General features: G+C 43.7%; 1 protein-coding gene and 1 long non-coding RNA gene across 11 annotated transcripts in view; one reads left to right on the top strand and one right to left on the bottom strand.

The window, feature by feature from the left end:
- Window positions 1-21768, top strand: part of SLC11A2 (solute carrier family 11 member 2) — a 49535-nt gene extending 27767 nt beyond the window's left edge. For 7 of the 8 annotated variants that reach the window (XM_027844294.1, XM_027844299.1, XM_027844298.1 and 4 more), the window contains 7 exons: window positions 770-925; window positions 3330-3488; window positions 5167-5253; window positions 6018-6137; window positions 6300-6449; window positions 8287-8360; window positions 12419-12756. In XM_027844294.1, the coding sequence (XP_027700095.1) occupies window positions 770-925; window positions 3330-3488; window positions 5167-5253; window positions 6018-6137; window positions 6300-6449; window positions 8287-8360; window positions 12419-12746 (1074 nt within the window). In that variant the 3' untranslated portion in view covers window positions 12747-12756. Of the gene's footprint in view, window positions 1-769; window positions 926-3329; window positions 3489-5166; window positions 5254-6017; window positions 6138-6299; window positions 6450-8286; window positions 8361-12418; window positions 12757-14222; window positions 14277-19582 lie in introns of those variants that run through there. The other variant, XM_027844293.1, reaches the window with a different exon arrangement.
- LOC114029686 lies at window positions 8677-19260 on the bottom strand. 3 transcript variants are annotated; one of them, XR_003567519.1, is made up of 4 exons: window positions 18902-19260; window positions 10982-11056; window positions 9967-10088; window positions 8677-9534 (listed from the first exon to the last, which is right to left on the bottom strand). It is a non-coding gene; the product is annotated as an uncharacterized LOC114029686 (long non-coding RNA). The 3 variants fall into 3 exon arrangements; XR_003567518.1 differs by having other exon boundaries at window positions 18918-19259; XR_003567520.1 differs by lacking the exon at window positions 18902-19260 and adding an exon at window positions 12808-12885.
- Window positions 21769-22833: the final 1065 nt, after the last annotated feature.

Raw genomic sequence — 22833 nt, 5'->3', positions numbered from 1 at the left:
GAACCAGCCTGCTTTGGGTCTGTCTTGCAGAACTGGGACTGCTTTGACATAGCACTGCCCCTTGGGGAAGGGAAGTCAACTGCCAGGGTCTGACTTAGCAGCCTAGCAGAATTCAGACCTTTAGCATTCTGGGTGATGTGTGTCACTTACAGAATGGACTCCAAATTTATATTGTAGGGGTAGAGGGTAGGGAGGCTTCATCGTTTTTGTGCTACAACACTTAGACTCATGGAGCTTTAGAGGGCCTTGTTGGAATGGGGTGGCCAGGGCAAGGATGGATATGTGGGAAAGAACAAAATGGCCCCTTCCTTCTGAATCCTTGTTACAAATTGATTTCAGCTGGTTGACCTGGGTGAACTTGACTTTTTAGCTGTAGTTAGTTCTCAAATACATGTGTACTAGGCCTCAAAATTCCAACCCAGAGTAAATGTTGAAGGAAATGTGTGAGTCAGATTTAAGTGATTTTTTAAGATTATTCATTCTTTTTGCCTCCATTCATAATCCCTGTGAGGCTGACAAGATTAAGGTCCTGAGCCCCTTCTCTCTGCCTGCCACCCCTGTGATCCTTCAGGATTGTACCCATTGCCAGGGACTGAAGGCCTGCTAGGCCTGCTGCCCTGAGAAGCAGAACATCATTCACGTCAGGGTAGTCAGGAACAGTGAGAATTGTAAATTCCCTTATAGCTCAGGGCTGGGGCACCTGTTTCATTATGGAGCCTGACCATGACCAGAGGGAGTAGATGCTAACCACTTTGATGTTGGTGTCCAGTATATTACAGTGAAACCCAACCAGGCCGAGGTGCTGAAGGGCATGTTCGTACCCTCTTGTTCAGGCTGTAGCACCCCGCAGGTTGAGCAGGCCGTGGGCATTGTGGGTGCTGTTATCATGCCACATAACATGTATCTGCACTCCGCACTAGTCAAGGTAAGTGAGTCCTGATCCTGAGTATCCTAAATTTATGAGTTCTTTCCCTCTAGTAACAAGTGAAGCAAATTTAAATTAAATTACCCATTTTCTCTTAAAGGATCAACTTTGGAGGTTTTGAAAGAGCAGGGTATCCTTCATATGCTGGAGGTTTGTTTTACACGATTGAACCCTGTTCCATAGCACCAACCAATAGGATTAGAGGTTTCCAGACCCTCAAAGAAACTGAGATTCAAGGACTTTGTAAAAAGGCCAAATGCATGCTGAGCTGGTTTTCTCTTCATCTCCTGAGTCTGAGTGGCCCTAGGGAAGAAGACTGTCCTTTGTCCCTCATAAGAATCATGTCACAAACTGGGCTTTCCCGATCCTCTTTTGCCTCAGTACCCTCTAGCAAAGTCAGGTAAAGGTGCTGGGTACCCTTGTTAACAGGCTAGGAAAATATTTTCTCCTCTTGGGGGTGAGGACAGGTTTGGTGGAATGGTGGGTTGGAGGGATGTGGGAGATTATAAATGAGAAGCCAGGAGTCAAGTTCTGGTAGAAAAGAAGTGAGCTGGGCTGCCCATTGGCAGTTCTGAATAGTGAAACAGAGAAGGCTACTTTTCTACAGTGACAACTACTTTTCTAGTTCCTTAAGGCCTTATGTATCCGTAGTGGCTGGAAAGCAGAGAACTGTATCATTATAAAAATTCCCCTTTGAACTCATCACATAAAGAATGAGAAGAAATGTCACCTTCTTGATCCACAATAATTCGACTAAAGTTTTTTTTTCCTCAGAAGGGTATTTATTTCAGTTCTTCAGTCTTGAGGTGTAGTAGATAAAGTATGGGGAGTGAAGACAGAATGACCTGAGTTCAAATCCAGCCTCTGACTCTTACTAATTATATGACCCTGAGCAAGTCAACTTAACCTCTGTTGGTCTCACTTTCCTCAACTGTAAAATGGGGATGGTAATAGTACTTGCCTCTCAGGGTTGTTGTGAGGATCGAATGAGATACTAATTGTAAAATGTTGAGCACAATGACTAGCACATAGCAGGAGCTATATGAATGCGGTTATCCTCTTTGTGTTAGAGAAAATCCTTTAAATTAACAGAACAGTGGGTGATTTGTCTGTCTTTTCTCCTTTCTTCTTTCCTTCTTTTCTCCTCCTGTCAGAGGAGAGTCATTCTGCCCTTATTGGTTGGTTTAACTCAGAAATGTCAATCTCAAATAGGAATACTGAATATTAACTTAGAAAACCTCAAATTAACACTGTCTGTGTTTATTATATTTTCATTTTGTTGGACATTTTCCAGTTGACATTTTAGTATGGTTTTTGTGGCTTCCTGGGGCTTGCCTGAGAGTTTGACAGCTCTGGTTTAGAGGTATAACCAAGAATAAATCTGATGAGGGCATTTAAAAGCCTTCACAGACTGACTCCTTTCTGGACTTATTACACATTCTCACTTTCACACACCCAGTGGAGGTTAGACATCTTGCTCACTTGTGCGAGAACACAGTGTCCTGTCTCCCATTTCTGGGCATGGAATGCTTTCCCTCCTCCCTCCATCTTGTAGAATCCTCCTGCTGCCTTCAGAGCTTAGCTCTAGGGGCACTTTCTGCATGAGGCCTCCCCTGATCTTCCACCTCTCCCTAGTTTCTAGTACGGGAAGTTCTTAACCTTTTTTGTGTCACTGACTCCTTTGATAATTTGGTGGAGCCTGTGGACCCCTTCTCGGAAGAATGATTTTAACTGCAGACTGTAAAATACATAAGCTTACAAAGGAAACCAGTTATGTAGACACTGAGGCAGAGAGGGATAGACCTGATATCAGAAAGACCTGAGTTCAAATTTGGCCTCAGTTTGGCCATTATTGGCTGTGTGACCCTGGACAAGTCACTTGATCTCTCTGTTTCCTCATCTGTAAAATGAGGGCAAATAATAGTACCTTCTTCACTGGGTTATTGTGGGGGTAAAATGAGCACTTTGCAAACCTTATTATAAAGCCATATATAAATGATAGCTGTAAATATTATTATGTTGAAATACAGTTATCAAAGTATTTTTTCCAAAGCTTATGGACCCCAGGTTAAGAAGCCCTCTTTGGTGCCTTCTCCACTGATAATTTTTTTTTTACTTTTTTTTTCTTACTTTATTTACTTTACTATTTTATCTGTACTTATTTGGGCACATGTTTTTTCTTTCTGATAACATGGAAGCTCCTTCAGGACAGAAACTATTTTGTTCATTTTTGTCTCTGTGTTGCTAGTGCCTAGCACAAAGTAGGTGCTTCATAGTTGCTTGTTAACTGTTGGATTGTGTTGCTGTTCATAGCCTCAGGTCATTCACCTGCTATATCACTGGGCCCCTCCCTTAGCACCTTCCACTGACCAAGTTCACAGCTGCCTCTATCTGTCCTCTCTAGTCCAGGCAGGTGAACAGGGCCAGCAAGCGGGAGGTCCGAGAAGCCAACAAGTACTTCTTCATTGAGTCCTGCATCGCTCTCTTTGTCTCCTTCATCATCAACGTCTTTGTCGTCTCAGTCTTTGCAGAGGCCTTTTATAATGAAACTAACAAGCAAGTGGTAAGTGACTGTGGGCCGAAGAGAGTGGGGTAGTGGGCCAAGAGCTGAGGAAGACCTCGGAATCAAGGTTGAGGGTCAGTCCTGGGGAAGGGCTTGGTGAACAAGGGGGCTGGCCTGCCCCCTTGAGAGCAGCAGGAAAAGCCAGGGCAGGACAGGAGCTGTAGGAGCCAAAGGGAAAGGGCAAAGATGCCTTGATGGTGTGGAACAGCTGCCAGGCCTCTGGCCCCGTTTCTGTTGATGGTGCCCCCATCTTCTCAAGCTCAGAATTTCAGAGTCATCTTTGACTTTTCCCTCTCCTTTCTTCCCTCTCCTCTAGGCAGTTGCTGAGGCAATTTGATCTCCACGTTATGTTTGGCATCTCTCCACTTACACCACCACCATCCTATCTCAGATCTTTCCCTCTTGCTTGGATTATTTTCCTTAACCTCCAGGGTCTCCTTTTTCATACCCATTGTTCACACAAATAGCAAAATAATCTTCCAAATGAACAATTCTGAGCATGTTAACACCTCCCTTTCTCCTCGTCCCACCCCCAAACCTGTAGTGATTCCCTTTTGGAAATCGTATTAAAATAGGAATCTCCAAGCCTCTCATTGAAAGCCCTCCAGAGCTGTGCTTCACTCTGTCTTTCCAGTCTTCTCACACCCTCCCCCTTGCCTGCAGTATACTCCACATCTCTGCCTTTTGAAATCCTTTTCTTCTTTAAAGATCCAGCTGAGGTGCTGTTGTCCTGATCCACCCAGTTAAAAAGGAGCACTTTGTCTGACTCTCCTTTGCCCTTACTACATTTTACCCGATATCTATTGTATAGGTGTTTTATTCCACCTGTAGATGTGAACTTCTTAAGTAAGGACCGTGTTGTTTCCATTAGTGTGTCCTCACTTCTAGCACGGCGCATGCATCACACATAGCTGCACATTTATTAAAATCTGTCTAAAGGGAATATGTGGGCAGGAGATAGGCAAATCCTAATGTTGGGAATACTTTTAAGTTGGTGGCAGCATTGAAGGTCATGAGTGGCCAGCCCAAGAGTCTCAGTGCTTTACCCTTAAATTTCCAGTAGTAACCAAAGATCTTGGCTCATGGCTGTGGTTTTGGTTTAATCAGCGTGCCTAGGATTTGGTACTGTAGTTATGGGACAAGACCTTTGGGCTAGAGAAGTATCCTGGCCCTCAGAGAAGTTGGGAGCTCAAAGCACATTTTTGAGACTTGTAATACAAAGCTGATGGCCATCTTTTGATACTTGCAAGGTCTGCTGTCCTGCCAAGAGGAAAATGAAGTGAAACATTTATTTCAGTAGAAATAGGATCTGAAGTACTGACAGGCACAGAGGAGAAGGGCTGGTATGGGGGTCCTTAACAAAAACAATTTTGGAGGCCAGGGGCTTTTTCTTTGTTGAAGGTGGACCTGGGCCAGTTTATTGGACATTCACGTTCAGTAAATATTTTTGATGATAGTAATAACTTGGAGAAGCAAGGCTATCATTGGAAGGGAGATGCAGTGACCTGGCTGCTGATCCAGGCTACTTCCCAATCTTTGTCCAGACAGATCCTTTAATTACCTGTATTATCTGTAATAATCTTGGTGCAGCCTGCAGTAGGGGTCTACCCTTTCAGCCCTGTTTCTCTCTTTTCATCTCTGAAAAGAAAATGTACTCTTTTTGTCTTTTGGATTCCAGCATGACATCTGCGTCAATAATAGCAGTCCTCACAGCGACCTCTTCCCTCTAAACGATACCATGTTGACTGTGGACCTCTACAAGGGGGTGAGTATCTTGGCATAAGGTCACAAGTCCATGGGAGCAGGTCTTTCTTTCTTTTTTCTTTTTTTTAGTGAGGCAATTGGGGTTAAGTGACTTGCCCAAGGTCACGCAGCTAGTGTCAAGTGTTTGGTCTGAGGCTGGATTTGAACTCAGGTCCTCCTGACTTCAGGGCCGGTGCTCTATCTACTGCGCCACCTAGCTGCTCCAGAAGCAGGTCTTTCTGCATGAGCCTCTTTAAGAGCCTACCACTTTGGCCAAAATCCGCTTTTGTGTTTCCAAAGTACAGGTGTCACACAGGCTCCTGATTCTTTGTGGGGATTAAAAGAGCAACTGATCAGATGGGGATAGATAATTTTAATAAGTAGATTAAAAATAGGGCAAAAAAGAGAAAATAAAAGCCTAGAGTTTGACGGGAAGGGTTAGGGAAGTGGGAGGAAGCACAAGTGAAACCTAGTTTTCAAATCAAAAGCTTGGGGACAGACACTTGGCACTTACTAGTTGTGTGACCCTGGACAAGTCACTTAACCCCAATTACCTCACCAAAAAAAAAGCCGAAAAATAATTAAAAAAAAAACTTCGGGAAAGGAAGACTTCTTTGTTTAAATTTCTTTGAAAGTCTCCAGCGTCATGCTCTATGTGGATGGGATACATAGTGATGACCACACAGATAAGAGGAAACCAGGAAAAATGGTTCTTTAGTTGTTGTGGAAGTGGGACATGAACTCAAGCGTGTAACTGACTTTCTTTCCTGCCTTCTCTTCCTCCAGGGAGTGGTACTAGGATGTTACTTTGGGCCTGCAGCACTCTACATCTGGGCCGTGGGCATATTGGCTGCAGGACAGAGCTCTACCATGACGGGGACCTATTCTGGCCAGTTTGTCATGGAGGTATGTGCTGTTCCTGCTGAATCAGGAGGGAGGAAGGAGGTGAGGAAGGTCAGACAGGTTCACAACTTTGATTTATTCTCATCTCCTTCCCCCAATTCCCCTCTGTTCCTGGTTCAGCCGTGATAGGAGATATTTAGCTTGACCTGTTGTTCTTCTCCCCAGGGATTCCTGAACCTTAGGTGGTCACGGTTTGCCCGAGTGATCTTGACACGTTCTATTGCTATCATCCCAACACTGCTGGTCGCAGTCTTCCAGGACGTGGAGCATCTTACAGGGATGAATGACTTCCTGAATGTGCTGCAGAGTTTACAGGTGAAGAGGCAGCCACGGGTGGCTTTGGCTTGTGCTCAGCCTCCCTGAAGGCAGCACCGTGGGCCAGGCACTTAGGGGAGAGCCACTCCACATTTTGGGCCGTCCCTGAGTATAGCTGGGACCCTGTCTGGGATATTGGGGAGTGATTGAGGTGGAGGAGACCAGATCCCTCTCTTGGCAGGCAGTTCTGCAGCAGTGGAAAGAATGAAGCCCCTAAATTGGCTCTCTGCCAATTACTGCCTGTTTGCGGTAGGCTTCCAGCCTTCTGACTGTTATTTACCTCTCTGGGCTTCAGTTTCATCATCTATTAAATGAAGATGGTAATGACATGCTGCCCGCATAGGGTTCTTTTAAAAATGTCTTGAGAACTTTTGTTTTTTATATCCTCTCCATCTCCTCCCCCAAAAGCCATCCCTTGTAACAAAGAACAAAAACAGAAATCAGTTTAGCAGATAATCAAAGCAGTCTGTTCCACGTTTAACATGTGGACCATGTTCCACACTCATACATCTCTGTGGGCTTGTTTGAGGAAAATATTTTTTTTATTTTTATAATTTTTTTATTTGTATATGTGGATCCGTTTCCATTTATTTGGTTATTTATTTAGTTATTTTTAGTTTTCAGCATTTACTTCTAAAAGATTTTGAGTTCCAAATTTTCTCCCCATCTCACCCCTCCCTCACCTTAAAGACAGCGTGCATTCTGAATACCCCTTCCCCTAAACTGCCCTCTGTTCTATCTCCCCAGCCCTTCCCTCATCCCCTTCCCCTTCTAGAAGAAAATATTTTTTAAATAAGAAGGTACAGTATTAATTAAGTGTGCACTATTATCATAGTCTAGAGGACAATTAGTGTTTGAGCTAATAGAGATGTGTGCTTAATGGGGACTGGCATAGTGAATATGCATAAGGATAGTGGGGCTTAAAATAGCTGCTGCCCTTGCCTCATCTTTTGTGGCAGAGATGCTCTCCTAAGGGTAAGATGCATACCTTGTGTCAGCCTCAGTCTCTGTTTTGCTCCATTGTTTTTCTGTGTCTTCTGCTCCAGGGGCTCCTTCTTACCTCTGGGATCAGTACAGGGTCTCCTCTTTGGCTGTTAGGGCCTCACACTCCAACTCTGACCTGCTTCTCTAGGCTTGTTGCCCGTCTCTGTCCCTTACACACTCTCCATCCCAGCTATACTGGTCCCCAGCCTTCTTCTCCCGACTCCCCTGAGCTTCCCAGAACCCCTTATAAGTGCTGCTGCATACAGGAGACTTAGCCTGCTCCTTCCACTTGCTCAGGCCTTCTGGGAAAATTATTTTGTATTAAGTTCTCATTGTGCAAGTTATTGCCCAAACCTACACTCCTTGAGAACAGACTGTTTTGTTTTCAGTTCTAGTGTAATGTTTGGCACATAGTAGGTGATTGACAAATTTGCTTCTTGAATTAAAGGGAATATTCATTCTGCAAAGGGCAGGGACTGTAATGTAAAGACAAGGTGTGTGTTAGTAAAATATATTTCTTCAAAAGATCAGTGCTAAGCTAATGGTGGTTATGCAGAGCTATACATACACATGCACACACACACACACACACACACATACATACATACAGAGCAGTGCTGGCAGTGCTGGGGAGTGGAGGAAGGATGTTTGTCAGAACAATAGGAGTAATTAGTGTTAAGTGGTGGTAATTAGGTAAGGCTTGGAGGAGTGGAAAGGGAACCAGGGGATAGGGATGATTTGAGTATGTTATTCATCTGCTTTTGGCTTACCAGTCACTTCCTCTCTGTCACTTCTTCTCTGGAATAATTCAGACACTTAGGACCCCTCTCTCATGAGATTTTCTCTTTTTCAGCTTCCCTTTGCCCTCATCCCCGTCCTCACATTTACCAGTTTGCGTCCAGTGATGAGTGACTTTGCCAATGGACTGTGAGTATGCCATAGATATTTCCCTCTGGCTCCCCCTCATCAGAGTGCCAGTGTCCTTGGGGAGGTAGTCTTAACCCAGTAACCCTAATAGAAGGAATCATTCTGGGGATCAAAGACTTTTTTTTTTTTCAGGGTGGGCAGGGAAGGGGAGGGCCCACCATTTAAAATGTAGAGAATATTTTTCATCCTGGGCACTGATTGTAGTGGCCCTGACCTCAGTGGTGATTTGGGAGAAATTTAATTCAAGGACCTGTTATGTGCAGGGCAGAACACTATGCTGGGTGCTGGGGGGAAGATAAAAATAATTCAGACCTTGTTCTCAAGGAGTTTACAGTTTAATGCAGGAATGTAGGTGGGGAGAAGAGATATGTTCACAGATGACGGTGGTATAAGGGGAAAATGTGCTATTCAAACAAAATGGCCAGGCATAGGACTATTTGAGGAGGAAAATTGCTTGCATTTGGGAAGTTCAGGGGAAGCTTCATGCAGGAGTGGGGACTTCATTTGCATTTTGAAGGAAAGGAGTGACTTCAACATTCAGGATTTGGGCTGGGGTAGTCCATTCCCAGCATGGGGGATGACTTGGATCAAGGTATGGAAGCTCGAGGAGATAGGACAAGAAGGGGTTCCAGAGGGTAAAGTCTGACTTGACTGGAATAGAAAGTTATGTGAAAGAATAGTAGTGGAACCGAGATGGGGCAGCTAGGGCAGAACCCTGTTGAGTAAGTGCGTGACCAGTAGCGTAAGCACTTTTTCACTTGGTTCAGTTGGTGGAAGGAGCCACAGAAGTCTTTTTTATAGTAGAAGAATTAAGTGATTAGTGGTATATTGGGAGCATCAGAGAGGATCCATGTAAAGGATAGATCTAGAGGGGGTGAATTAAAGGTAAGAGGATCAGGAGAGAGTCTGGTCAGACCGCTTAGTTGAGAAGAGATGAGGGCTAGAACTGGGATGGCTGCAGTGGCAGTGGAAAGGTGGGATTGAGAGAGCTTGGTCACTGATTGTATGATGGGGGTGTGAAGAGTCAGCATTCTGAGGCCACCACCCTGGGTGACTGGGAGGGGTGAGTTCGAGGGAATAGGATGAGGTTCTTTCTGGACATGTTGAGTTTGAGGAGCTTGTGAAATATCCAGGTGTTGTCATCAGGTGAAAACATGGGGCTGGATCATAAAAGCTGGGGACAGAGACATAAAATTGGGAGTCACCTTCCCAGAGGTGAACTTGAAGCTTTTAGGAGTGGATGAGACTGGAGTAAGAAGAGGACAGAACTGGGGAATGCTCTACAGAACCAACAGAAGAGTCAGAGAGGTCGGAAGGAAACCATGAGAATTCCCTGCCGTGGAAGCCAGGAGTTGGAAGTATCAGGAAGGTGCTGATGATCAGGAGTGTGCAGCGCAGAGAAAGGAAGATGGGGACAGGAAGGAGGTCGTTATTAGATTTAGGATGAGGAAGTCATTAGTGATCATGGAAAAGAAAATCGACTTGGGGGAATGGGGTCCTGACTAAAGAACCTTTGCAGTCTCTGCCCAGGAACCCTTAAACTCGCTCGTGCTCTGTGCCTTTCCCCACCAGAAATCTTCCGTAGTCTAAAGGGCTTCCCGCTCACCTCGGTGCAAGGGAGTCGAGGATCTTCCTGGCTTTGCATTCAGAGGCTGTAGCACTGGGAGGACAGCTCCTTTTCCTTTAGTCCTGTCGGCAAGACATCTCATTTGCTTCTCTGTGGAAAGCCTGTGTGAGGGTATAATGCAGAGCTTTGCTGCATTTTTCAGAATAAAATAACACGGTCACAGAATTTGAGCTTCAGAAGGGACCTCAGGCCAATCTAGTCTAACACATCTGTAAAATGACCCCCCTCCCCCATTACACCCTTGGCAAGAGATTGCCTGGCTTCTGCCTGAAGACCTCCAAGGAAAAGACATTTCCCCTCCCATTGCATTTTTGGACAGCTCGCTTTCTTAGGAAGTTTTCCTTGACATCAAGCCTACGCTGGCCTCATTGCATCTTCCACACGTTGTTCCTGGTTCTGTTTCAAACACTTGAAAACAGCTCACATGGCCCATTTCTTTTCTGCACGCTACACATGCCCATTTCCTTCAATATTGCTCTTGCCTTCCCTAAACTTGAACTCTGTGACTGCTCTCCAAGCAGCAGGCTGCACCCTCATTTATAAGAGCAGACTCACAGAGTATTGGAGCTGGCAAGGTCCCTAGACAGCATCAGATTCAATGCCCTTGTTTTTATGGAGGAAACTGAGAGGGGAAGTGAACTATCCAGTGAGTTAGTGGCAGAGAGAGCCGGGCCTGGTAACTAGATATCTGACTCCCAGGTCCAGTGCTCTTTCTGCCGTAGCTGCCTATCAGTTGAGCCCCAGGGTTTGGTTACTATGGCTTCTTTCTGGTTTCTATATGTCATTGCTTTCCTAACCTGAGGAGCCTCAGCACCTCGCTTGGCCAGTGGGAAAGGTCTTTCTTTGCTCCCTGAAAAGAGCACACAGCTTATCTTTTAGGTTTCTTAAGAATTTTGCTGCACTCCAGGGAAACATACAAAAGCATACAATGTCAAAGGGAAAAACAAAGTTGATAACAGTTTTTCAGGACTCCTAGTTTTCCATGTGTACTTACCAGGAATTAGACCATGCTCTTTCATCAGTTGACAGTTCCATCTGACCTGAGATATTAGATTTGTTCTTGAATTGTCTACAATGGAATTAGTTGGGCAAAAGTTTAATGGCTCAGTCCTTCTGTTCCTCATGCCTGTATCTTCACAGGTAATCTCTTCCTTCCTGCCTCTAGTTTGACCCGTGCTTGTCTATGGGTATAAAGGAGCTCTCAGGCCAGAGGTGGAATGAGCACCTTGAGGTCACTTGGAGTAGGTATGCCCAAGAGAGGCCTGGGGTTTCAGAGGACCCTGGGAAAGAAGTGAGCCTGGGATCTCAGGTGAAAGGCACTAGGTGAGCACCTTGGGCTTGTTCTACAGAGTAGTGGTCAGTTACTGGATAATTTGAAGGAACAGAGTGATAATCTCAAAAGATGGGTTTAGTCTGGTGAAGAACCCAGACTGAGATGTGATCTCAAATAGCCAAAGGAGTGTCAGGTGGAAGGGATGTATCTCTGGGCTCCAGAGAGGAGAATTGAGCTGTGAGAGCCTCAGCACTCTTACTGTAGTTAGCTCTCTCTTCTTGGTCATGGTGGAAAGTGATAGCATGAAGTAGTCAAACTTAGGCATCTGGACAAGCATCTGTTAAGTGTCTACTATGGGTCAGGCACTGTGCTCAGTGGGTGCCATGGGTACAAAAACAAAAGCAAAACAGTTTCTGTCCTCAGGAAGCTTCAATTCTACTGTGCGTGTAGAGGAATATAGGAAAAGGATACAAGATAATAGGAAGGGAGCTGGGAAGATCAAGGCCTCATGCAGATTGTGGAGTGGAGCTGAGTCTGGAGAGGGGACCAAGGGATTCTCAGAGGCAGAAGGAAGGAGCGAGTACATCCCAGGCTGGATAGAGGTGGGGCATGAAGTGTGCTGTGTGCTGTTCTGGCTGGGTCCTAGATTTCATGGGGTCGTAATATGTAATAAAACTGGAAAGGTGAGCTGGGGCTGGGTCTGGAACAGCTTTGACTGTCCAGAGTTTATATTTGATCCTGCAGGTACTAGGGAACCACGGGAGTTTGCTAAGTACAGAGGAGTACCATGGTCACACTCGAACTTGGGCAGCTGTGTGGGGGGACCTCGGGGTCAGAAGTCCAGGACAAAGTCATTTTTCTCTAGTTTTGTCATGTGAGATCTTCATGTCAGAGGCACCTCTTTAATTCAGGCTAGGGACACATTGAGTTAACGTTTACTTTTTTTTTTTTAATTTTAATTTTTTTTGTCTTTATTTTTATTTTGGAGGCAATGAGGGTTAAGTGACTTGCCCAGGGTCACACAGCTAGTAAGTGTCTGAGGCCGGATTTGAACTCAGGTCCTCCTGACTCCAGGGCACGTGCTCTATCCACCGTGCCACCTAGCTGCCCCAAGAGACAACCATTTCTTCAGTGACATTAACCAATTCTTTTTTGCAGGGGCTGGAGGATCGCAGGTGGGATCCTCGTTCTTCTTATCTGTAGCATCAACATGTACTTTGTGGTTGTCTATGTTCAAGACCTGGGGAACGTGGCACTGTATGTGGTGGCTGCTATAGTCTCTGTGGCCTATCTTTGTTTTGTGTTTTACCTGGTGAGTGATTTCCAAGGAGTCCTTGGGGAAGGAGCTGTAGGTCCCAGGGTCATGGAGGCTCCCATTGTATGTTGGTGGATGGATCCAAAGTTTAGAAAGAGAGAGAACGACACAAGGTTGCATATGTTGCTCTGTCTCCCAGTCCCTTCGCAAGATTTGCAGGAAACTGTCTGAAGATCAGCTCTCTGTAAAAAATATTTTTCCCTAAAATTCTACCTTGGTTCCTGAGACCTACCCTTTCTAGCATATCCCTTGTAGTTTCCTTTCTGGCTCCCATCAAAGATTAGCAGCCACCAAGGTGCAGGAGCCCCAGAGAGTTTTATGGAAACCCATCCTGTGGGTCAAAAAGAGAAGTCACAAACAGGGCCTTCTGGCGACTTTCCTTCAGAATGGGACCTTCTGGTCCATTATCTCCCCTGGTTTACCTGGAGTCTTGGCAGTGAGAGCACAGCCTCCCTGCCTGTTCCCTTTGTCCCATCATGAATCCTCCAAGGCAAGGGTACTTTATCTGGATAGAGTTCAGGAGGCCCATGACCTTGGAACAGCTTTATTTTCACTAACTTGTAATTTAAAGTCAGCGTTTTCTTCAGTTATGAATGTAAGCAATATACATTATTCTGAGAAGGGTTCCATAGGCTTCAGTGGACAAGGGGCTTCATGACCCAAAAAGGGTAAAGGACCCTGCCCAAACATTCCATCCTGCTGGGTTCCCTCCAGGGCCACCCCTTCCAAAGAGCTGCCCTTCTGTTGTCACAGCTGCTGCACTGCATAAAATGCTCCCCTGGCCTCGTGGCTGGGCCTGGCTTCTAATTGCAGCCAGAAATAAGTTTAGTCCCTGGACTGCCCCATTCACCAAATCCATAGGCTTCAGACTAGGCCGGGAAGCAGTTCAGTGCCATCTCTTCATCCTAAACTAGATGGTTGCCTGTTGGGGGTTGTGAGGAGCTCGTTCTTGGGGTTGGCGGTTATATCCCGACGAGTGTCTGGGCCATCTGTCCCTTTTGCCGGAATTCCCTTTCCTGAACACTTCCCTTCTCTCTTGGCTTCACCCCACCCAAAGGAACCAGCAGTTCTGGGGCAAGCTGAGGCCAGATGAGTTGGGGAGCGAGAATGTCCTCCTTGAATACGGGAGTCCTTGGGGAGATAAGGTGGTACATGTGTAACTGTATATGAAATAGATACCAAACAGATGAGGGAAGTGGAGACGCTGTCTGTATAGGAACAATGCAGATCCCAAACAGCTCCCTCGTAAAGCCTGGGTCAGTGTGTTTGACTGGTGTTCATCTTTATCTCTAGCTAATGGAAGCAGCTGTAGGGGTCAGCTTTTCATCCCCCCCCCACTCCCGTTATGGGCACCCTGGTATGGGCAGGCTCTTAGTCCGATGGGGGAGACCAGACACACACCAAGGTAGAGACATAACTAGTCATTGCCCAGAGTTCCAGACTAGTAGTAGACTAGAGAAAAATAGGAGTTGTGCCCAGGCAGACTTTGTAGGGCTGGGTGGCAGTTAAGGGGGAGGGAAGGAGAGAGAGGCTTGGGCTAGCAGGGGGTGGTATGCACGGGTTTGACTTGGAGCGGAGCCAGAAACCAGGGGAAACAAGCAGTGTGGGCAGGGCAGGAGTGAGTGACGGTTGTGTCTTCTCTTTCAGGGTTGGCAATGTCTGATTGCTTTGGGCTTGTCCTTCATGGACTGCGGACAGACGGTAAGCATCAATAAAGCCCTGCTGACGGAAGAAGCTGCTGGCCGCGGCTACACTAGCTAAGCACTGGGTTAGCCTGTCTATTCTTCGCAGGTAGCCATCAGAGCCAGTGTGTTTCTATGGTTTACTGTGTGAACTTAGCCACATGTATGTGCCATTGCACAAAGCTCCAGTGTTCCCTTGGTTTTTACCTAAGGTCCACTGTGTATTTTGGGGGTGATTGTCCTGCAAAGGTGTTTAAAGTATGGAATTTTTTTTTCTTTTTGCTTACCTTGTGACCTTCTCCTTTTGAACTGTGGGTGTCATCCGGGTGGGGGGGTTAGATGTGGGCTTTGAAATGCTGACTTTTGCTGCTATTATAGAACAACTAAATTACTGTCCCAACATTAAGCTACAGAGGTAGAGCCAGATTCCCTTGACTTTCCTGTTGGGGTCTATATTTAGGTGCCCCTTTACTGTGAAACCTTTTCATTTTCTGATTTTTACTTATAAAAAAAAATAGAAACCATGGCCAAAGCTGCTTAGAGCGATTCCAAACTTACTAGATGTGAAGATTGGAAAAATGTGTCTCCTTGGGCTCTCATCTGACTATTCACACTTGTACACATAGGAAACAGAACAAGGTTAATAAGTAGGATCAGACTTCTCATCCTATCATCACCTTAACTCTCTTTATAGATGATAGGTAGGAATGAGGAAACATTGCACATTTCTTTGTATTTATAAGTTTTAGATGGCTTCCCATTTTGGGAGGATTCTGATTTAACACCTTTCATGTGAAACTAGAGTTATTACAAGACAGTTCATTCACACTTATTCTTTGGCACCCGAAAGGGGGGTAGGGGGTAGGGTCTGACTTTGACAATATTCACAGCTTTTGACAGTGCGGTGATGATGGATGTTAGCTATGGTCTCATCAACCTGGTTGACCGAGAAAGGCTCTTTTAAAAAATATGTAAGATTTTTTCACTTGACGCTTACTAGCTGTGTGACCCTGGGCAAGTCATTTAACCCCAATTGCTTCACCATTTTATATATATATATATAATTCTTTCAATGAATAAAAATCAATTTTCCCTCACACACCCCCCCAGTGTTCCCCCACTACCAAAAAAAACCCCAAAAAACTCCTTGTAATGAATATGTAGCCTAAATAAATTCCTATATTAGCTATTCCAAAAAATAAATATTTCCTGCTGCTCTCTGAGTTACAAGGAGATTCTTGAAAGAGGACGTCATTCTGCCATCAGCCTTGGACCTTTGCAGTGGGTAGGTCTATGACATTGCAAGCCTGGCCTGGCCATCTCCTCCCTTCACCAAATGTGTTGCTGTAAGGCACAAAGAGGGAAGAAGGAGTACTAATGTCCCCTACAGTACATGGCAGTACATGCTCTGCAGTCAGGCACTTTTGCTAATTTTCCTCCCTTAAGAGATCTGTCTCTGACATCCTTTTTCATGGTTAGAAAAGATTTGGCCACAGAGTAGAGGCTGGTTCCTCTGGCTGACAATTTGCGGGACTTGCGTTCTTGGAATTTTCTCTCCAGAGCCCCACTTGGTTTATGATCTGCCGTTGTTTGAGTCCAGACAGCATCATTCTGATACTCTGCACTCAGTCCCAGGTACAGATAAGATGGGCTGTCGCTCATGTGATACCTGCACAGTTAGAACACTAAGGAGAGCCCAGTACAGCTCACTGGTGCTGTGGCTTTGCACTCATGTAGCATATCACCCCTCACCCTCCATCCTCCCAAAATGGCTGCACCCTTTGCAGATCTGGGAGTACACACAGCAAGGCTGTGGTTGGTGGTTGTTGGGAGGGAGGTGTTTTCTTGGGATGGTACATTGAGCCATCAACTCTCCTGCCTCAACTTCTTGAATCTGCAGTTCTAGTCACAGACATTCAGGAACCCAAATCAAAGCTGCTGGTAATGAAATAAACATTGAATGAAAAAAAATGAAAATAAAAAAAATACTCGTTTATAAAAACTCAGATTTTTGATGAGTAGAAAACTTCAACTTAATGAGAAAAGCTCTCATTCCTAAACTATAAACATTTAAGTGAAATCTTCCAAAACCACTGCGCAAGTCACATTTTAATTAATGTGTATTTAGAGAGTGGAACAGTTGCAATTTATGTATTTGAACCATTGTATAAGCATTTTGAAGACCAAGGCTGTTTGATTTTTGTCTCTGTACCCCCAGCACCTTGCACGGTGTCTGGCCCATCGTAGACACTTAATAAATGCTCTTATGTTTGATGATGATCCCCTCCAGTGTATCTGAACATCCTTGTCCTATGATGAGGGAGACTGTCTGAGAACAGTTCTGTGGGATTTCTTGTGGGTTCCTAGGAGGTCCCTGGTAGTTATTTTTCTTTGTGAAACTTTCAGTAATTTTATTGACCATGAAACACTATGTAATTTTGATTTGTAATTAAATTTTTTTTTCCAATTTGGTTTCTTGGGTGTTTTTTTCCCCACCATAATAATTTATTAAGAGGCCCTAGTGACTCCACATTGGTAGACATAATCTAACTTCAACTATTTATTATCTAAAATAAAGCTATCATCTTTATTTAGAACTGGTAGAGAAACCTGGCCCATCAAATCCAGAGAATGAGCTGTTTGCAGTCAGCACCCGACGCAGCCAGGTTGAACTTGCAGATCACTGGCTAGTTGGGTTTAAACACTCAGATGTGCAGTTCTACATAAAGCGAAGGCTTTCCTTGCCATTCACTGAGTCCTCTTTTCTGTATCAACATGAAGAACTGCATAGATTAGCAGATGTTTTAATCCTATAAAAGATGTCAATGAAAATAGCAAAGAATTTTTAAAAATGTATTTTAAGAGTTTGATTTCTTAAATGTGAGCTCTTAAAGAAATCTGACACAAACAGAATTTGCGATTTCCGCTTAGGAGTCAGTGTGAAGTAGTGGAGAAAACACTGATGTTGGAGTTCGGACACACTCAGATCCCAGCCCTGATTATTTACTAGCTGTGTGTGATCTGGGCATGTTTACTTCACCTGCACCTGGTTGGGGCCTCACTTCCTTTCTTGTAAGATTGGGATAATCCTTACCCTATCCATATCACAGGGTGGTTGTGGGGAAAGTGCTTGATGAGACCAATGTTCTGGGAAAGAGCCCAGGATCTTAAATCACAGAATCCAGTCTTCTGCCTCATGTGCCTCCTACCTATGTGACCTTGGACGCCATGGGCCTCAATAAAGGGCATTGCCCTGCTCAAAGGTCCCTTGCCTGCTAATTCTAATTCTGTGATTACAGTATCAGTAAAACACAAAAATAGTTGCCCTAACAGGACTTTTAAAACTCCTTTGGGTCAGGTCAGCAGAAGCTCCATTTTTACCTTTGTGTCTGTGGCCCACCGATATATCCTGCTTTTCTTACAAAAGCTGGGTGTTAAAAGTGACCGCACAGGAGAAACCCTCAGGAAAACGCTTTCCTTTCTCACCACTTGATTGACTTGTGGTTTGAGTGAGTCTCCTAAGCAAACATTCTATAAAAAATCTCAACAAGAATTTTAGGCTAGAAACATTTTCCGAGGTGGTTCCTAATAAAATACCCTCCACCACTTGCTCCTCGGCTGCTCAAAAGGGTTAGAGGACAAGGTTGGTGAGTGTTCATGTCTGTCTTCACCTGTGAGTGCAGCAACATCTCAACTGTTCAAAGACGTGAATGGGGCTTAGAGTGTTTTTTAAAAGCAGGTATAACAATAACTCCAATTTTAAAAGTGCTTTATAAGGCATTTCCTTATATTTGGAGGTAGGCAGTGTGTATGATATTCCCATTTTATAGATGGGGAAGTTGAGGCTCAGAAGTGCATAGTTCTGCTGAACTGGGGGATTTGATCCTGGGTCTCAATCCAAATCAGAACTTGTTCCATTATACCACCCCATGTCCTAGTTATCATACATTGGACCAGTTGCTTTATGTTGTGGCTAATGGGAACCACGTGGTGGTAGGCACAGCTGGAGGCAGTGTTGGGAAGACCTTAGTTCAAATATTGCCTCTAACACAACCCTGAGCACTTATTCTCTGACCTCTGGATTCCTCACTAACAAAGTAGGGAAATGATATATGAAAGAATGATAAAGAATGAGTCTCACCCATTCTCCCAGGCACTACCTGATTTTAGGGGTGCTTACTTTCCAATAATGAAGGAGTCCGTGGGCCAAATGCCCCCCTTGACAATATCAAGGATAGAGGATTGAATCAGTATAGTTAAATGAGCTCGTTGGTACCTGACAAAAGTGTCCTACCCCCAGCACTCGCTGAGCCATTCTACCATATTTAGCAGCATATTCCTGTGAAAAAGACCGTTCAATTCCCATGAATTCCTCTAGCATATTACTATGAAAAAGATTATTCATTCCATATACAACATGAATTCACACCGAACTCACAACCTGTTTCATCCACAGTACCTTGACCTGATCAGGCTAGTATTGTGCTCACCAATATCCGAATATCCTACTACAGACCACCAATTTTTCTATAGCTCTTAGCATCTCTGGCAATATCTACAGAACCATCAACCATCAGCAAAGATAAGAAAAAGGAAAATAAAAGAGAAGGGGAAAGAATTTGGTAGGGGATAAAAAGAACATACCCGAGCCAATGGTTACCTTTATGTGCGACCACGAGCTCTCTCATGCTTGGCCTCCCTCTGGGTTACCTAAGTGATCCGTTGAGGCTCCACCTTAAAAAGAAAGATGGGTGAGACCAGCAGTAGACAGGCTTTAAGATTTAGCCTTTGCAGGATTTGGTTTCTTTGAATATAACTGCACAGTAACAGGACTAGAGCCACAGGGCATCATGAGAGTACTTCAGACATTCATTCTGCCAATAGCGTTTCTAGCCCGGCTATCTCACTTTTGTGAGGCAGTGGAATGCTGCTCTCTGGGAAGGCTGGACTTAAAGTCAGGAAGACCCAAGTCTCCATCTTGCTTCGGACGCTAGCTGTATGACCCTAGGCAAGTCACTTTCCTCATCTGTAAAATGAGAAGGGTTGGACTTGACCTCTGAAATCGCTTTCAACTCTAAATAAGTGTGTTCTCTCACCTTGCGCTCATTTCTGTTGTTACCTATTTGTTTACACATCGGGAAACTTTTCTGTCTCCAAAACTCATTTGTCTTCTGAGATATTAGGGACAGACTCAGTGAGGCAGTCCTAGCAAGGGAAGGACGAGGCTGATTCATGGATTACTGTCGTTTTAGTAAGTTTCACATTCAGGGTGACATCTGGCATTGGAAAATGTCTCTGACTCGTCTTTTGTCTCTTTGCCTTTAGTTTCACCTGGGACTGACTTCGTCTCCAGAGCTCTTCCTCCTGAACAACGTTGACACTGATTCCATCCTCTCTAGATGATGGCCTCAAGAGACTGTCGAAATAGTATTTTCAAAAAACCCTTATGCCAAGTGATGTAATAACTGTATTAGTTCAAGAGGTGAGTTTTGTTCAAAGAATTTGAACAAAAATCAGAGATTTCCTTATGGGAAGGCTATTAAAAGCTGACTGCTGTAAGTGGAGGGCACAGAACCACCCACCTTGTAAAGGTGTAAACAGTCATGGGACAGCCAGAGTCAAATGACTGGCTGATTTTGGCCACACGCCCCATGGGCTTGTGTGGTAATTTCTGGCATTTTTTTCTTGAAGTTGTAATTTATATAATTATATATAAGGATATAAATATTTGTTTGGGTAGGATTTTTAAAGTTTTATATAAATTGATTATTTTAGTTCTAAAAACCTTAATAGAGCTCAAAGAAGACAGATTACACTGAAATCTTTGGATCAAAGATGAGAAAGGAGAATTGATGGGGCTTTTTAAAGCTGAATTGGTCAAACCGAATCTCCTTTGAAATAATGCTTCATATAAGAAGTCAAAGTTGTACTTTCATTGACTGGTTAAAGACCAGTTCATATACGTGGTGTTTGAAAAAGTATTGCCTCATAACCAGCATTTCTTTTTTCCAAGGAATGTCTGCTACTTTTTGCCTATGAAATTTAGGCTTTAAACTGGGAGATCCGTAGTGTTTGCTGAGGTCTTTAATTCACTCCTTCCAAATGTCACATCCTAGGTTACCATCAGCTTATCGTCAGTCTCTCTTTTTTTTTTTTCAAGTTTCTGGTCAAAAGTCAAAAGCTTTAAACTTTAACTTGCAAAGGAAATTTCTGCTGTTCTTTGGACCTGCCTACCATTTCAGATATTTTCACATCTTCATGTAAACACTCCATACAGGCCCGAAGGTCTGCTTCCTGTGATTACTGGTATTTATTTTACCAAGTGTTAGACATGATCTTAAATGATCTTTTAGGAATGAGATTTCTGGGCATTGTGGCGTATTGGATATGACAATGGCCTGGAAATCAGAAGACTTGGTTTTAGGCACAACTCACTTATTTTTGTGACCTTTACCTTTCTGATTCAGTTTCTTCATCTGTAAAATGAAAGACTTGAATAAAATAATCTTCAAGGTTCCTTCCAGCTCACATTCTCTGATTCTGTGATTATCACTCCAGCCACCGTGAAACTCCAGGTCAATCTGCTACTTCTTGACGCAGGAGAAGACTATCTTATCTGGCGCCATTCACAAATTTAAGTCAACATGTTTTTAAAGCATTGTTTAAATTTATTAACAGTTTACTTTGTTACTTAACTAAGAGCCTGGGCTCTCCCTGTCAGTATCATAACTTGAACCTTATTTTAAGCTTGAACATTCCTTTACACATTAGGAATTCCAGAAATTCTTGAGTATTTATAGCATGCTGGTTGATTTTCAACAGTAGACGTGGGATGGGGGAATGAGGTTGAAATTTATTAAGTGTTTGAACCACTTAAGTCTTCTTTCATTCTGTAAAATATGTATTAAATGCCTGTTGTGTTTTCATGAACCCATTAAGCTTGGGGGTGAGCCATAAGATAGGCTCTCTGTCCTCAAGGAGTTTCCATTCTAGTAAATCATAATGTAAATCATAATGTAAAATTGACTCTGAATTGGTCTGTTTGAACTCAGAGTTCCTTTATGACAATTTAAGTACTTCTGTTAATTTTTTTAAAGCTTTGATCCAAGTTGTTCATTTTTGTAAATGCTCATGGTTCCTTTGTTAAGTTGGTCTCTAGGTCATTTCACTACTTAGCCAAAGAGTGGTCAGAGAGAAGTATGAGAAAGAGAATAGCAAAACAACCAGGCTTCCTATTGGTGGCTCTTACAATTGGTTTTCCAAAATAAGGCTTAGGGGGTTCTGCCAATTTCCCCTGTTTTCCATTGCAGTAGATAATTAAGAATAAGTGTGCTTTGGTGGTATACCTCTCACTTTATATAATGACTGAATTCCTTGTTATGGCATTTTTGTAAGCCACATCATTTCAAATGCTCTGGAGTTGTAGAATCAGAAGGGACCTTCTACCCTTGCTGAATTTCTACAATATCTGTGACTGGCATCCTACAATAAATTTACTACTTCCAATGGCATTTGGTTTCATTTTTGGACAGCCTTAATTGCCAAGGTCTTCTTTATTTTAAAATGAAAACTGCTTCCCTGCCCATGAGAGGTCAATCTTATTCTTCTTTCACTTGACAGCCCCTTAAATACAACCACGGATCATGAATCAGCATAGACACGATCAAAAGTGGACCAGCCCCTGCCCTCAGGGAGTTTATATTCTAATGGGTGACAAAACATGTACACATATTCTAACCCTACTTCCAACTCTACCCTTAACCCTAACTTCAACCCTAGTCCTATTCTGTATATGCAGAATATATGTAAAAGGACCACAAGCTAGTTTTGGGAGGGGGGTACCCTAATGACTGATGGGGCCAGGAAAGGCTTCATGAAGAAGGTGCTTCTTGAGCCAAATCACCAGGGATTCCAAGAGGTGGAGATGAGGAGGGAATGCATTTTAGTTGTGGGAGAAAGCTAGCACAAATGTATGGCTGTGGGAAATGGAGTATGTTATGTGTCTGTCAGTCAACAAGCAATTTACTGAATCCCTACTATGTGCCAGGTACGGTACTAAGCACTGAGGATACCAAAAAAGGTAAAAGGCAATCCCTGCCCTCGAGGAGCTCACAGTCTAATGGGGGAAACAACATGCAAGCAACAAACAAGATATTTATAGGATAAGTGGGAGGTAAAACAACAGAGAGGCAGTGTTAGAATTAAGGAGGGATTGAAAAAGCTTCCTTGCAGATGGTGAGATTTTTTTTTATAAGTGACATTTTTAAAAATTAATTTATTTTTAGTTTTCAACAATCACTTCCATACACTTTTGAGTTTTACATTTTTCTCCCACTCCCTTCCCCCCTCCCTCCCCAAGATGGCACGCAATCTGATATAGCCTATATATCTATATTCCTATTAAACATATTTTCACATTAGTGATGTTGTAAGGAAGAATTAGAACCAATAAGAGGACCCACAAGAAGAGGAAACAAAACACAATAGAAGAAAAAAAAAGAGCAAATAGTATGCTTCAATCTGAATTCAAACTCCATAGTTCTTTCTCTGGATGTGGATAGCATTTTCCATCATGA

This window comes from Vombatus ursinus, unplaced genomic scaffold (genome assembly GCF_900497805.2).
Source record: "Vombatus ursinus unplaced genomic scaffold, bare-nosed wombat genome assembly UNPS02014941.1, whole genome shotgun sequence".
NCBI classification, from domain to species: Eukaryota; Metazoa; Chordata; class Mammalia; order Diprotodontia; family Vombatidae; genus Vombatus; species Vombatus ursinus.
The sequence above is the reverse complement of the archived record's forward strand: the minus strand, read 5'-3'. Positions and strand labels throughout refer to the sequence as shown.